Raw genomic sequence first — 15999 nt, 5'->3', positions numbered from 1 at the left:
CAAGACAAAGAGATGAATGAAACTTGGGGACTACTCATGGATGGCGCCATGTTGGGATGGTGGACATTATGGTAATGGCATGATGAGGAGGGGCTCCAGGGCCTGTTGGCAGGAGGGAACATCACCTGGTTGAAAGGAACCATTGCTCCAACCTACCTATCTCTTTTCATCCCACCTACCTCTCTCTTGTTCCACAGCTTCACTGAGATCTGGAAGTTTCAGGCCAACCAAGTTCTGACTCCTCATCAGGATGTGTTCCTGGCCAGGAGAAGGAAAAGATCATCTTTTTAGAGAGTTTGGTCTGGCTGGGCATGTCTACCCACCAAGGCGTGTTGTATGTCCACCATCCTAAGGCTATTGTTTGGACAGATTTTTGTGGTTGGTTGTCCTTTGTTCTTGAAGGCAAGCAATGATATCACAAAGAGGGGAGTCTTGAACTGCCTGTGAACTGGACTGAAGTGAGGCAGAGGAGCACAAAGTTAGTGTCACTCTCTTGTGGCCATTTCTGAAGTCCAGTGTCAAGGAACTCCATGCTCCCCAACCCTGGGCCTGGACTAGCCACCTGTGTAGGTGAAGAAGGGCAATGAACAGGAGCCAAGTGATGTGGGATGGTGCGCTAATTTAACCTGCAGACAAATCAGTAAGGAGTTATTTGAAGGCCAGGATTCCTGTTTTCCTCTCACATCTTTGGGGACGAAGGGGAAAACTCCAGTGCAGCCAGTTCTCATCTAAACTTGGTCTTGCATCTCTCTCTCTCTCTCTCTCTCTCTCTCTGAACATCAGTCATATTGAAGTCTGGGGGTGAGGGTGGGAGCTATTATGGAGGAAGGAAAAAGGAGCTATGGGAGGTTAACTCCCCACTTCTCTCCCCCTGTTACTGGATGTCTCCAATTCCACTACCCTGAGCAGAGAGAAGCAGCTGGTGGCTGCCTAAGGGGCTGTGTCCTCAGATTTGACTGGTGAAAGGCTTTTCTTTGGAAGGGGTTTTGCACGTCTAAGAGGTGGGAGGCTCAAAGTTACTTCGGTACCTCCAAAAGCCTTTCTGGCTCCAGAGTCCTATGATTCTGTGACCCCAGAATCCAGGGAGCTCAAATGTCAGGAAGGGAATGTTACATGAACTCCAGTGACTGTTCTGGGGAGAGTTTTAGACAGTTTGTTGATAGATCACCAGGAAGGAAGGATTCTTGGAACTCAGAGGGAGGCAGGGTTATTTCATCCCTGACCATGACAGTACTTGGGACTGACAAGGTATTTAGTCATCTGGTTCCTGTTTACATGTCACATACTGTACGTTGAAACCAGGAAGCCAGGCAGCCTGAAGCATGTGGGGCTGGCGTCTCCCAGAAGATTCACTTATATGTGAATAACACACCTTCCCCATGGAACACCTGGGGTGCTGGCTTGTAAAATCACTGTCTATCAGTTCATCAACAAGCATTTATCAAGTACTGCTCGGTGCCAGACTCTGTTCTAAATGCGCAGAGTTCCTGAAGACCCCAGGGACCATCCCGCTAAGTGTCTTCCCTGACCTGCCCCTGTCTGTTCTGCTGCCCTTCTCTTTCAGAACTGAGCCTGCCTTCCTTGGACCATGTGTAGGACCTTAGGTGACCCTCTCCTGTCTACTTAGCCAGTTTTACTTCAAAGCAGAGGTATTTGTGTTTTTGTCTTTTCTTTCCCCACCCCCCTCCTCAATAAATAATCATAATAGCAGTATTCGCTCACATTTATAGCTCTTTGGGATTTACAAAGCCCTTTGTGTGTCATCTCACTCGATCCTCATTATACCCAGTGAACCAGGGGCTATCATTATTACCCCCATTTTGTAGATGAGGAAATTGAGATTCAGAGAAGTTAAGTGATTTGCCTAGGGAAACACGGACACCCGTGTTTGAGGCAGGATTTGAATTCAGGTCTTCCTGACTCCAAGTGTTAGGCTCTGGCTACTATGCCTTGAGGGCAGATTGTAATTTTTTATCTTTATATCACCTGGGCAGCCTTGATGTAGTTACTAGACAGCTGGCCTCCTGAGTTGGGAGGACCTCAGGTCCCTCAGACACATCCCACGTTTCTTGGTGTCTCATTCAAGGTTCTCAGAGCTGGAAGAGCGAAGACTGAAATCCTTCAGCGGGTGTGGGGGTGTCTGTACTAGGGGTTCCCAACTTAGATGAAATCACAGATCTGGTCCCAAATGTCGCTCAGTACCTAGAACAACCCTTTGCCTATGGTAAATCCTTAGCAATGTTTATTGACTCAGAATGATAATAATTATTATTAATATTAATTCTGATTCCATGATGCCTCTCCTTAACATAACAATGATGACAATTATGTTGGTGAGAGGTAACATGGCATAAAGGAGTTAGGAAGACCTGGGTCCAAGCCCTGCTTCTGATGCGTGCTGGTTGTGTGATCTTAGCCAAATTACTTAGTGTCAGTTCACTAAGCAAGTCTGTAAGACTAGAAACTGCAGACCATAAGTCAGCCTGCATTGGTAACCACAGCACAACAGCCTCTATCCCCCAGCCTCAAAAATTATTATTTTGAAGGCTTGCCCCACCTGGAGAAAAGAAGCCTCCTTAGTGCTGCGATCTAGACCCGTGGTGCTGTAGACTTGAGCTCAGAGTTGTGTAGACTATGGGAGAAGGGAAGTGAGGTCTGAGCTTCATAGGTTTAGAGCTACAGGGGATCAAAAAAGTCATCTAGGCCAATCTCTTCATTTTACATACGATGAAACTGAGGCTCAGTGAGGTTCTGTGCTTTACCCAAGGTTATAGAGATGGTAAGCAATACAGCTAGGATTTGAGCCTAGGTCCTCTGACTCCAAATCCAGTGCTCTTTCCACTATATTAAGGATAGCTCACTTTGTTCCTAGGGTTAGCCAACTTAGCTCCTAAGCTAGCCCATGTTGCTCCTATGGCTAGCCCACTGTTTCTGGGCTAGCCCACTCTTCTCCCACAAAGAACGTACCTCTCTGAGCTTGGTTAGTTTCTGCATTCTCACAGGTTGAACCTGGATTTGAAAGTCCTTGAATCCTGAAGGTTTGGGGAGCTTGTTGCCACCTTTGCTGGGAAAACGTTTCTCTTCTTCTGCAGCTGCCAGCTTGGCAATGACCTTGTCCTTTGGTCCTGGTTCCATAGGGCTACTGTCCCAGGATAACCCCCGCTGAAGAGGGGGTCGGAATCCAGAAGGCTTGAGGTCAGCTTTTGAGGGGGTCTTGGAGTTTAGTGGCTCCCAGGCTGGACCTTTCCCCTGCGGTCCTTGGGGAGATGGCCCTGGGCCCTGGAGGTGGCTTTTTGGGAGAGGGTCACTTTCCTTGGGTTTCTTAAGAAGTTGCTTTCCTGGGTCTTTTTCACCAGCATTTGTAGGGCTGTTGAGGGACATTTTCCCTCCACCACTGCCAGAAGCCAGGACCTTGGGCGTACTGTTCTCTACGTGTTTAAGGGGATCAAAATTTTCTTTTTGTTCAGATAACGTCTCTTTGGATTTCTCAACACTGGGGGCACGAGGAGCCAGTCGTCCCTGAGACACCTTCCTCTGGTCATTCTGTTTTCGGTCTGTTAGCCCCTTGGTGGCATTCTAAAAGAAGAAGGGCTGTGATTAGACACAAGTAGGTACAACGGACTCCAGGACAAGGGGGAGCCCTCCTAGCTGTGGGATGATAAGAGAATTACTTAACCTCTCTTACCCTCAATGTCCTTATCTGTAGAATAAACTGTAGGTTTAGAGCTAGCCAGTTACTTAGAGGTCATCTAGACTAATCTCTTCATTTCTGTAATTGTAGAAACTGAGGACCAGCAAGGTGTGCCCACGATTACACAGGTATTAATAAGCTAAGCTAGAATTTGAATTCAGGTTTTCTGATGCACAATTCAGCCCAGAAATAGAAAGGGGAATTTCAATTTGGATCTTAAAACCAACAAATAAATTCTGATGCTGATAAAGGGGAGGACCCTCCAGCCTTCATCTTCACCTCTTTCCCACCAAAAACTTGATTCTGACCCTGGAACCAGGAAATTTTATAAATAAAATTTTGCCTGAGACCTAACTTCCTGCTAAGCTTGGCTCCTGACTTTTGGCCTTATTGTTAAAGATAACAAGTATGACCGACCAATTTTTAGCATCCCATCACACACAGTCTCCCTTTCCCTCCCACCAAGTGCTATCCAGTGGCCAGGCATCACCAGCATTTTCCTCCTGTGGATGGAAAGTGCTGGGCTCTGCACACAGAGTGTTAAATTGAGTAGGAAAAGGAGACTCACAGGTAGGTCAAGGTGAAACGATGGCTCATCTCCCTTCTGCAAGCAAGAAATAAACCACAATTAAATATTTTAAATGAACTATTCCTTCTTGAAATGGCCTCTTAGTTGAGACAAAACAGATGGATATAACTATGTAACTATAAAGAGATTTTGCAAAATAGAAACCAATGTAGCAAAAATGAAAATACTCTTAGATCCAACAAGTCCATTGCTAGGACTTTATCCTGAAAATATCACAAGAAGGAAGAGACAGCTAAAACTGCTCTCTTTATAGTGCCAAAAAAATGGGGAAATGCCCTCTATGTCCAAAGGTTAGCAAATAGTTAAGTTAATTAGGGCTACTTTACATAATGAAATGTTTTGGTACTATAAAACTATATGAAGCACACAAAGGAATAGGAAAAGACTCTTAGGTGATGATACCAAGTAAAATCATTAGAACTTTATTGATTATAATTATATAGAAAAAAGAGGGAGGGAGACAGAGACAGAGACAAGAAATAAAACTAGCCAGTGGAACTTCAGCGAGACTCCGAATAGCATATAAAACCAAGTAATTATCTTTGCTTGTTTGTTAATTCATTTGGTTGTATCTTGTTAAAAATTAGAGGCTTTGCATAATCGATCAATGCACATTAAAATGTAAGATTTTGGCCTTCATTTTAAAAATATTTACTTCTGTGTTTTGTGGATGCCAATGAAGAATGTGATAAAAAGTTAAAAACTTAAAGATGAAATATCCCAAATCAGGAGAATAAAAAATAGATTGAGAAAAATTCTTCATGGTAAATTTATCTGATACAAATTTGCTGTCTAGAATCTATAAGTACTGGACACAAATTTCTAGGCATAAGGCCCATTCTCTAATGGACAAATTGACCAAGGATATGAATACCAAGTGCTCCAATTCAGTCAGCCACCAAACATTTATTAAGTATCTACTATGTGCCAGGCAAAGTTCTGGAGATGTAAAGCAAGTCCTTCCTCTAGGACTTCACAACATGTGAGGGGGAGACATGTAAATGACTAGCTGCAAATGAGAGAATGTTCAGATAGAGTAGATGGAAAAAATCTAAGCAGTATGTGGGAGAGGAGGGCAAAACTATTCCTCTTCACTTGAAAAAGTGTTAAAACTCTACTAAGCAGAGAAATGCAAATGAAAACAACAGTGAGCTAATTTATGCCCATCAAATTGTAAAAGTCATTAAAAATGATCAAAATTCAATGGTTATAAAAGTTAGTGGTAAGTGGAATCCCGTGGTAAATGAGAAAAAGGTTAGATAGCATCCAGGATCTTCAGTGAATCCAAGTCACCAGGCTCAAAGGAGCAACATCTCCACACACTGAAATAATTGGAAGATAGATTTGCTGGGCCTCTGCCATCTTGGAGAAAGTCTGGAGAATAGGAGAGGTACCATGGGAATGAAGGAGAGAGGCAAAGAACGTCGTAGCTTTCTAGACTAGTGATCTTGATTTCAATTTCTGGCAAAATCTAGAATATACTCTCAAAGGCGCTGGTTTGTAAACACTTAGAAAAGGAAGTAGTATCCACTGAAAGCTAGCAGCATTTCCTCAAAAACCAGCTATGCCAGAATAAGCTCATTTCCTTTTGTGATTGGGTAACTAGACTGTAAGACGAGGACAAAGCTATAAACATAGGGTTATGGTGCACTTAGATTTCAGCCAAGCATTTGATAGTTATCATGGTATCCTTTGGGACAAGATGGAGACAAATGGGTTAGACTATAATATAACAGAACTCATTGAATGACTGGAACCCAAAGGATAGTCGTCAGTGAATTGTCAGATTGGATGGAAATATCTAACAGAGTGTCCCAGGAATCTGTGCTTGGCCCTGAGCTGTTCAACATTTTTAAGTCAATGACTTGAATGAAGACACATGCTTGTCAAAACTGCAGGTGATAAAACATTTCCAAAGGACTCATGATGCAAAAGGCCATCCACATCCAAAGAAGAGAATTGTAGAGTAAGAATGCAGAATAAAGCAGACTACTTTCTCTTTTGTTATGTTTTGGTTTGGTTTGGTTTTTCTCATGGTTTCTCCCATTCATTTTAATTCTTCTATGCAACAAGACTAATGTGAAAATGTGTTTAATAGGAATGTATGTGTAGAACTCATACAAAATTGGATGCCATAGTGGGGAGGAAATTTAAAACTTATGAAAGTAATTGTTGAAAATTGAAAACAAATAAATTAATTATTTAAAAAAACTGCAGGTGAAATTAAGCTGGAAGAGCTAGATGACAAAGCCTGGAGGCAAAAAAACCACTTTATGGACTGGAACATTGGACTGAATTGAATAGGATGAAATTTAATAGACATAAATGCAAAGTCATTTACTTAGGTTAAAAAATCAATTGCATAGGAATGTGTTGAAACAGATGTGGCTAGACTAAACTTGGAGGGGTGGTTTTAATGGACCACAAGCTCAATATAGGGCAACAATGTGACATAGCAACTCAAAAAACTTACGCTACCCCAGGCTACACCAAAAGAAGCATCACATCCAGAATCAGGGAAGTGGTATTTCTGTCATGCTGAGCCTTGGTCATCGAGATTATTACATTCGATTCTGGACACCATATTTCAGGAAAGACAGATTCCAGACTACATCCAGAGAAAGACACCCTTCCTGGTGAGAGTCTTTAAGATCCTAACATAGTAGGATAAGTTGAAGAAACCAAGGAAGACTTGGGAAGGACAGGGTAATTTCAGTGTTTGAAGGGTTGGCATGTACAAGGATTATATTTATTCTACTAGGCCCTAGAAAACAGACCTAGAAAAGTAACACATGAAAGTTGCAGGAAAGAAGATATAAGTTCATTGTCAGGAAAATCTTCCTAACAATTAAAGCCACCCCCAAATGCAATGGGCTGCCTAAGGAGGTAAGGAGCTCCTCCTTCCAGGATCTTCAAGAAGAGGGTTCGTGAACACTTGTCAGGCGCGTTGTAGAATAAATTCTTGTTCAGATATGGGTTGAGCTAGATGGCTTCTGACCTGCCTACCAGCTCTAGGATTCTAATCATTGGTATAATTATCTTCAATTGCAATAAGAGATATGAAACTGTTGCTACCCTTTGACCTGGGAATCCTCCAAATAGAACTCTAGTAGGGAGAAGTCTTTGGTATACTGGAGTCAGGGAACCTGAACTTAAAGCCCAGTTCCGCTACTTACTTCCTGGGTGACTTTAGGCATATTGTTACTTCTCCAAGCCTCAGTTTCCCCATATGTAAAATGTCAAATCCCAACTCCTAATTCTAATGCTTTTGCTCTCTTATTTCCTAGTTACCCTGTACAGAGCTTATTTGTACATATTTGCTTGCTTGTTGTCTCCCCATTTAGGTTATGAGCTCCTCAAAGGCAGGGACTGCCTTTTGCCACTTTTTGTATCCCCAGGATTTAGCACATCATCTGGCGCTGTTTATTGACTGACCAGCCTGCTGGTCAAAATGAGGAGGGATAGGACCAGATAACTTTTAATGCTTTTCCGCATTCTAGAAATCTACATTCTGTTCTGGGATAGGAGGAGGCACCTCTCTGATTGATTTGTACAAAAATAGTCAAAGCTGTTTTCACAGAAAGAGAAAACAAATCCTGGAAAGACATCTGCCCCAGGCCACAGGAATGGCCCCATTAACAGAACAGAATGTGATGGTGCAATAAGGCTTGACAAATGGGAAAAGCAAGAAGAAATATGAATAAATTCATGAGATGACAAAGGCCAGCAGAATCCAAATAACAGTAGATATGTTGGGATACATAGTAGCAGGGGGGCTTTGGAAAGATCACTGAACCCAGAGGCAGAAAACCTGGGTTCTAATCCTGGTTTCAACCCTTCTTAGCTGTGGGATCGGTGTTAAGCAGTTTCATCCCTCTGAGGCTCAGGTTCCTAATTTATCAAGTAGAGAAAATAATATTTGCACAGCCCACCCCTATCTCACAAAGTTGCCTTGAGGAAAGTGCAAGACAGTATCATCGAGTCACAGATTTAGAGCTGGAGGGGGTGAGTGATACCAGGTAGTGTCACATAATACACACGTTTTACAGATGAGGCAACTGAAGCCCAGGGAATTGAAGTGATTTAGGATCAAGGGATCCTAAATCTAGAGATCAGAAGCCTTCTAGTGAGACCTCCCCATTTTACAGATAAAGAAACTGAGGTGCAGGGGGGTGAAGTGATTTGTCCAAAGTCACAGAGGCAGAATTTGAAACCAGTTCCTCTAACTACAAATTAAGTGCTGCTTCCATTGTACTACAAAATCTTCTTATAATATATGTATACACACACACACATACATGCAGAAAGGCACACACATATATGTATATATATGTATATATATATATATATATATATATATATATATATATATATATATGAAATTTAAACATAGAGCTCTGCATCAATGTAAGCTATTGTTATTCCCACAATCCCAAGTTCCCCCACAGGGCTGGATGATTTCACCACCCCTTCTCAACCTCCAGTGTGTTCAGGACAGGGGTGTGTTATAGCTGGTTGGGACTATTAAATTTTTAGTGTAAGAATTTATATTTTGTTAATTGGCAAATGCTCTAAATTGGGCCTTGATTTATTGTTCTGTTGATTGTCTAAACGTAAGAAAGTGACAGAGAAAATAGTAATAATGCAAGTTAAACCTAAAAGTGTGTTTGGCAAACTTTTTTTTGGGGCATGCATTTTCTGGGGAGCCAGTTGTTAAACCTTTGCCAGCACACCGCTGGTTCAGGGGCTGAGTAGCTCATCCGTGTGGACCCTGTTCTGGGTTGAGAACTTCGTAACATTCTCTAACAAAAGACATGTATTCTTACCTGTAGTGGAGATCCTGGCTCAGGAAGTGGGGCAGCACACACCTCAGAACCTGGAATAATAAAGAAAACAGGGAGCTGGCACAGCCCGACCAGCTATGTTTGCTGTAGGGTAATTCGATGTCTACTTTCCATCCCATAGCTGCACCTATACCAAGTGTGCCTGTGCTGCTGAGGACAGAGGCATCAAATCTGTACAATTTCATCCCCAAACCATCACAGACAAGTTTTGCCTCCTGAGTATCCTGGCATGCTAGAATGTTCTGGAAGTAGTGTCTTCTGGCTGAGATGAGCTTGATACATACTGAAGCATTTGAGAGACATTTTTAGCACCTCTAAAAATGCAATGGGAGAGAGAACAGAGCACAGGACTTGGAGTAAAGACCTGCCTCTGACACTTAGGAGCTATGGGACCCCAAGCTGGATGAATGAATGAATGAATGAAAAGCACGTGGTAAGCATTTCCCCTGTGTCAACCACTCGGATAGGGGCAGGGCGTAGAAAACAGAAGTGAGATAGTCCCTGCCCTCCAGGTGCTTCTATTCTAAAGCGGGAGATGAAACTCAAACTCCTCAAGCAATCCCTTAGGGCTTTTTGTTGTTGATGTTTCTGTGATTATCATGTGTCAGGGCATGGATGGGTTGAGATATCGCCAAAATGGGAATTCCCCACTTGGACAGACACTGGATTCTTCATTAGCACGTATGATCCATTTACAGGGTCAAAGAGCCAAGAACTTGCTGGGTCATCTCCCTGCCTGCCCTCGGGTCTGAAGAAGGGATTGCTGGGCCAGAGGTTTAAAGCCTCAAGGAACTTAGAAGTCACTTTGTCCAACCTCTCATCTTGCAAATGAGGAGGGTGGAGCTCAGAGAGGTTACCTGAGTGGTTCACTGTCATCCATCTAACCTAGTCAGTGTCCAGGCAGGCTTCAAACCCAGGTCTCACTAAGTCAGTCCAGTGCTCTATCCACTGTACCACACTGCCTCTGATCTGGTGAAACCATCCTGTGGCTGGCCTGGATTATTTCCATAACCTGCTCTAATGTCACTGGCTCCTTCTCACCGCAGACTCGATTCAATGACCAGTCTCGTCATGTGTCCTTCTCCAATGGAGCTCTTGCTGATAGGAAGTCAACTGAGCCATTTGGAATCTGCCTTGGAATCTGAAGCTGTGTTGGGGCAGGGTGAAACCAAACAGAGATCATGGTAGGGGCCCCTAAAGGAGGACAGGAAAACTTCCTTGTCACCCCACAGGTGAGAGCCAGCAGCTTGGCAGGCAGAGGCTGGGCACACAGGCTTACAGAGCGCTGGGTTAAACACAGAGTTCACTTTACCTGGTGGTGAGGGGGGGCTGCTCAGGGAGCTGCTCCGGGACCCTGCAGGAGAAGCCCCAGGGCTGAGGTTTGGAGAAATGGCTGCAAACACACATCGAAAGCCATGTTAGTCTCTCATGGGACAGACCAGAGCATGTATGTGTACATATGTGGACACATATGTATACATGAACTTACATGTATTTTTGTGTTTTAGACTGTGTGTGTACGTACATACACAGAATATATGCTTATCTATTGACATGTTGTCTCCACAGATAGAGTACAAGCTCCTTGAGGTAGGGGAAACTTCATTTCTTTTCTCTCTTCTACCTTCTCTTACTCTCTCCTTTCCCTTCTCTCTCTTTTTTCTCCTCTCTATTTTTTCTTCTCTCTCTCCTTCCCACCTTCTCTCCCTCTCTTGTCCTTCTCTTTCTCTCTCTATCTCTCTTTTTCTCTCTCCCCCTTCCTCCTTTTTTCTCTCCCTTCCTCCTTCTCTCTTCTCCTCCCCCCTCTCCTTTCTCTCTCCTCCCTACTCTCTCTCTCTCTCTCTCTCCGTCTCTCTGTCTCTGTCTCTGTCTCTCTCAAACGTTAAAGGGCATCTAATTTTACAGATTTATTGATTTTACAGATTTGCTCCCTAATTTCACAGATGAGGGAACTGAGGCCACGAAAAACAAAGTGATGAACCTGTGGGCTGCCATTTCTATACCAGGCCTAAGAGCCCTGTCCAGGCAGAATGTAGAACTGGGACCTGGTTCAGAGATATAGAAGCTACTGCTGAGAGGCAGTAACATGAGGAGGAGGGATGGGGGTAGGGGGTGGGGACAGGGAAACCTTTGGGAGGAAGGACAGTGGGCAAGGCAGCAGCTTTGTGGGCCACAGAGATATTTCCACAAAGTCCAGGTAGCTTTCAGACTGAGAATGAAGCGACTTTTCCTTCTGCTGCCTTGTCTTGGAGATCTGAAGAGGTCCCAGGCAGCTTTCCTGTGTAATGAACCTCAGAAGGAGGGTCTTTTCATTTCAATATCTTGTAGAGAGAATTTCAGTCAGGCTGCAGCAGCTCTGCCCGATTTGTCTTTAAAGGTAAGATTTGCCAGGTTGGTCTGTAAGTTCAGGAGACTAGGCTTTGCCCAGGTGAAAAAAAACCCCTTCAGAAACACCTGATTTGTTTTCTTGACAATAAATATTTGTTATGAGGCTTTTCTTTTTCTTTACAATTGGGGATAGGTGGGAAAGAAAGAAAATAAATGCTTGTTAATCGAAAAAATTACATTAAAATGTTAATTTAATTAAAAATAACCTCCCAGCTTTGTATGGGCTGCGACCAGCCTGTGCTCAGAGGAGCTCCCTGGCCCCTGCTGACCCCACTGGGTCCATCTGAGCCCCAGGCTCCCTCCTACCTGACGGGGACTCAGGCAGGCTGCTCCGGGACTTCCTGCCTCTCCTGGTCAGGAAACGCTCACTCACTTTCTTGGCTTCTTCAAGGAGCTCAAGGTTCCTCTTCTTATCTTCTTCAGAGATTTTGATGTCTGGCAGCTGGTCATTTACCAGATGGATGATATGGCCTGCATTGTCTGGGGACAGCAAGTTCACATGAGCAAGTGAGTGCATGATGAGGTGGAGATGGTCAAAGTTGGGGAAGATGAGAGAGAGCCATCTTTTCTTCCAGACTGTTCCTGGGAGCACCATGCCCTCTTCTTACCCATACCCTGAAAATGCTACCTACTTAGCTTGGAGCCTGCTGTCCTAGCTCTGCCTCCCTCCCCACCTGCCCCACTCAGGCCCACAAGGTGTGGATGGGGCCACATAGGCCAGTGGGATTTGGAGCTAGAGGGATACAGAATGAAGGGACTGGACCAGAGGACCTCCAAGTTTCCTTCCATCTCCCAGTCTGTGGTTTATGTCACTGATTCTCCATGGCTGCTTCTTTGCCCTAAGATTGATACTGTAGGCTGAACATTTAAAATGAGCTCCGGAGCAAGGTTCCCTGGCCATTGAGTCTCTAAGACAACTACTTGGCACATAGGATTCCTCTGTCTCTCCTTCCCTCCCTCTGCTTCTATCTTCTTCTTTTTTATTTCCCCAGAAAGTTGTTTTGGGTCTCCCATTATTGGGCCTGCAATGTTCCTGATGTCAAATAGGGAAGAGAAGTACCCCATTACAGTGGGGGCAGGCCTGGGGAGGGCTTTCATTGAATACCTCAAGAGGCTTACAATACCCGCTCTGAGAGCCACAGATCTAGGCTAACCCTTTTATTTTATGAAGGAGAAAGCTGAAGCCCAGAGAAGAGAATGGACTTGCCCTTGACCACAGAGTAGCAATATAAACTCAGGTCTTCTTCATCTGAATCTGGTGCTGATTTGACTACACCTTGCACAGGAACCCATGGAGCCCGGGACTGACTTTCCAAAGTCATACAGATGGTGTGGGAAGTGTGGTGTCTTTATACCAGGGGCATCAAACTCAAATAGAAACAGATCCCTGTTGGCTCATATTGTCTTAGAAAAATACAAATTCACATTACCCACGCTGTATTATATTTTTACTTATTTTGCTAAATATTTCCCAATTACATTTTAATCTAGAGTTTTGCTGTCCCTGTGAGTTTGACACCTGTGCTCTCTATCAAAAGAAGAGGACAGAACTCTGGACCTTGAGGATTTTAGGTTCTATCAGTTTCTACTCTGGATCACGTGTCTCCTCCTCCTTCTCTTCCTCTTCCTCCTCCTGTTCCTTCTCAGGTGACTGATTAACCACCTGTTTCTTACATTACCTTAGATCCTGACCTGAAGGAGAGTAACCTCCAGGGGTCTCTTTCTGTATTGGTTCCTTCTCCCTCATGTTCTTTTCTTGAGTCTGGGATGACTTAAAGAGAAAACATTCTTTCATCTTTGAAGAAAGGCTTCAGATCTGATCCCTTTTGACTACTGGTCATTCAGAAGGTCAGGGTTCATGGGGGGCTGCCCAATTTTCCTGTCAGCCCTGAAAGCCTGATTTCATGACTAGCGTGAGTTACTTTGTGCATCCCCTCTTCTCTCCGAGGGACTGAAAAGAGGTGATAAGCAGAGCTGGATAAGGCCTGGGTTAGGAAGGGAAAGGTCACCAATAGCATTTGTGCTGGCATCCTGGGACCCGCAGGTGTGACCTCTAGCCTTCTGACAGCTGGTTCAATCTGCTTGGGCCATTTTTGCTGCTTTTTGTTTTCCTAGATGGGAACCCAAAGGCCTGAGGTGTACAGACATCCACACAGCTGATATGCTCCTTACCCACAGATGTCAGAGACGTGAGGGAAGCCTTCATGTGGCGGTTAGAAAGCCGGTGACGAGGGCTGCGTGGTCTGGAAAACAGAATGTCGGGTTGAGGGAGGAAGGAAAGGGGACAAAGCCATGCCTGCTCTCACCCCCGTGCGCATGACAATCCACCCTGGGGGCTTCCTGGAAGGGTCTGGAAACAGAGTCACAGGGAACTGTGAGTTCTTTATCACTCCAGGGTAAGACAGAATTTCTCCAACAGTAAAGGAGTCAAGTGGGAAGAGGTCAGTCAAACCAGAGCCAGGCTAACGGGGCCAGCTGATAAAGCACCTTGATGTGGACAAGAGTCCTGAGCCTGACCTACTGTGTGCCGAAAAGGGAAAAGAGAGCAAGTGACTCTGTGTCAGGTGGTTTGTGGTAAGTTAAGTTACTAGTATTTAAAACTGACATTTATGTGGGCTTCATGTCTCATCTTTGCCCCTTCACAATTCTTTGAGGTAGATGTTAGAAGTGTTATCATCCCTATTTTGCTGATGAGGAAACAGAGACTGAGAAAGGTTAAATGTCCTGCTGACTTATAGCTGGTGAGTGTCAGAGACAGGAGATTAACTCATCTCTCCATTTAGGGGCTAGTGATAATGATAATAATAGCTGCTAATATTTGTATAGCACCTACTATGCTCCAGGCACTGTGCTAAGAGCTTTACAACTGTTATCTTATTTGACCCTCACAACAACTCTGGGAGGTCAGTACCATTATGATCTCCATTTTACATAGAAGCAAACTGAGGCAAGCAGAGGCACACAGCTAGTAACTTTCAGAGGATGGATTTCTTGACTCCAGTCTATCCACTCCATCACTTGATTGCCTTAACTAGTCAGGCAATTAGCCTGTTCACAGACCCATAGATCTGGAGCTGGAAGGAACCTCATTGATCATCGATCCAGTCCATCCGCATCACTGAGTAGATGAAGAAGTTATTTGCCCAAAATCACACAGGTAGTATGTAGAAGTGTCAGGATTTGAATCCAGACCCTCAGACTTCCAAGGCACCACTCCTTTCCTAGAACCACAAGGCCTGTTTTTAGGTTATGTTTCAGCAGAATTTGAGTTACTAACTGTTCCCTGATCTGATCCTGTCCATCTCTGCTTGTACATCATGGTGAGCTATCACCTAGAAGACTTTCTCTCCATATCTCTACCTGCTGAAATCCTCTTTCAAAGTCCATGTCAGGGGCTACCTCCTCCATTATGTCTATCTGGACTTGCTCAGCTAAAAGAGATCTTTCTCAAGTTTCTCATGGCATATTTTAGGGCCTCTGCTTTGTAGTCATAATAAATCCAAATGTTGATTCACTCATAAGGTCATTACATTTGAACCCCTCATTTTTTTTTTTAACAAAGAAGGAAATCTGAGGCCCAGAAGTTGTGACTTGCCAAAGGTCATACAGGTAATAAATATCAAAGCTGAGGTTTGAACCAAGGTCTTACCCATGGTCCTGGGTAATCTGGAGACCTAGGAGCCTCTCTCAACTGCAGAGCCCACTTTTTGTTGTCCTTTGAATAGTGGGTTCACAAATATCTGAGAGTTTTCCTTGTTTATACTATTGTCCAGTGGTCATGCTATTCACAAATCCCTTTTCCCATGCCTCATTAGGGCAGGAACAAGGCTAACCTCAAAGACTATGTCACTGGGGGACTGTTGCTGTGTTCGTCCTTCGCTGCCAAAGAAGACCATGCTACCAGAGAAATGACAGGTTTGGTGAATCTTACCAAACTATAAAAGGTTCAGCTGGTACCCTGTGATACTCACAATTCCAAAAACACAGAGATAACTCTTGGGACTCCCTTACTGCAAAATTTTGAGTGGTTCCCTATTACCTCTAGGAAAAAAAATACAAAATCCACAAACTGGCATTTAAAGCCTTCTACACTCTCTTACCTCCTTTCCAGTCATTACATATTTCTCCCCTTCTTGTACTCTGTTCCAATTAAGCAGACCTTCCAGCACTTTTGACCAGAAGTCTCCTAGGCCTGAAATCCCCCCCTCACCCTGCCTTACAGAATCCCTAGCTTCCTAGATGTATGTAGAGGAACCCACTCACCACAAGGCTGACGAGCCCCTGGGGACCACAGAGACTCATGAACATTGATGCTAAGATCTAGAGGGAAGGGCTGGACTCTGAGCCAGGGGCAGGAGTGCCTCCCCTACCCCTCAGAAATCCTGATCTCTGGAAGTATTCAGGGGAGCTATTTAAGGGCCTAGCAGAGCATGGAGTACATGAGGGAGAAGGGAAAGGGCTTTTGGGGAGAGAGTAATGTGATTAAA

General features: G+C 44.2%; 1 protein-coding gene across 12 annotated transcripts in view; it reads right to left on the bottom strand.

Moving 5' to 3' along the window:
* Nucleotides 1-15999, bottom strand: part of IRAG1 (inositol 1,4,5-triphosphate receptor associated 1) — a 149295-nt gene that overhangs the window by 41771 nt on the left and 91525 nt on the right. For 11 of the 12 annotated variants that reach the window (XM_072619450.1, XM_072619446.1, XM_072619442.1 and 8 more), the window contains 7 exons: nucleotides 13685-13755; nucleotides 11819-11992; nucleotides 10437-10517; nucleotides 9107-9156; nucleotides 4260-4295; nucleotides 2968-3576; nucleotides 180-258 (listed from right to left, as the gene is read on the bottom strand). In XM_072619450.1, coding sequence (XP_072475551.1) covers nucleotides 180-258; nucleotides 2968-3576; nucleotides 4260-4295; nucleotides 9107-9156; nucleotides 10437-10517; nucleotides 11819-11992; nucleotides 13685-13718 — 1063 coding nt within the window. In that variant the 5' untranslated portion in view covers nucleotides 13719-13755. Of the gene's footprint in view, nucleotides 1-179; nucleotides 259-2967; nucleotides 3577-4259; nucleotides 4296-9106; nucleotides 9157-10436; nucleotides 10518-11818; nucleotides 11993-13684; nucleotides 13756-14572; nucleotides 14734-15999 lie in introns of all 12 variants that reach the window. The other variant, XM_072619449.1, reaches the window with a different exon arrangement.

This window comes from Notamacropus eugenii, chromosome 6 (assembly GCF_028372415.1).
Source record: "Notamacropus eugenii isolate mMacEug1 chromosome 6, mMacEug1.pri_v2, whole genome shotgun sequence".
Classification (NCBI taxonomy): Eukaryota; Metazoa; Chordata; class Mammalia; order Diprotodontia; family Macropodidae; genus Notamacropus; species Notamacropus eugenii.
This window is presented reverse-complemented; position numbering and strand designations above follow the sequence as displayed.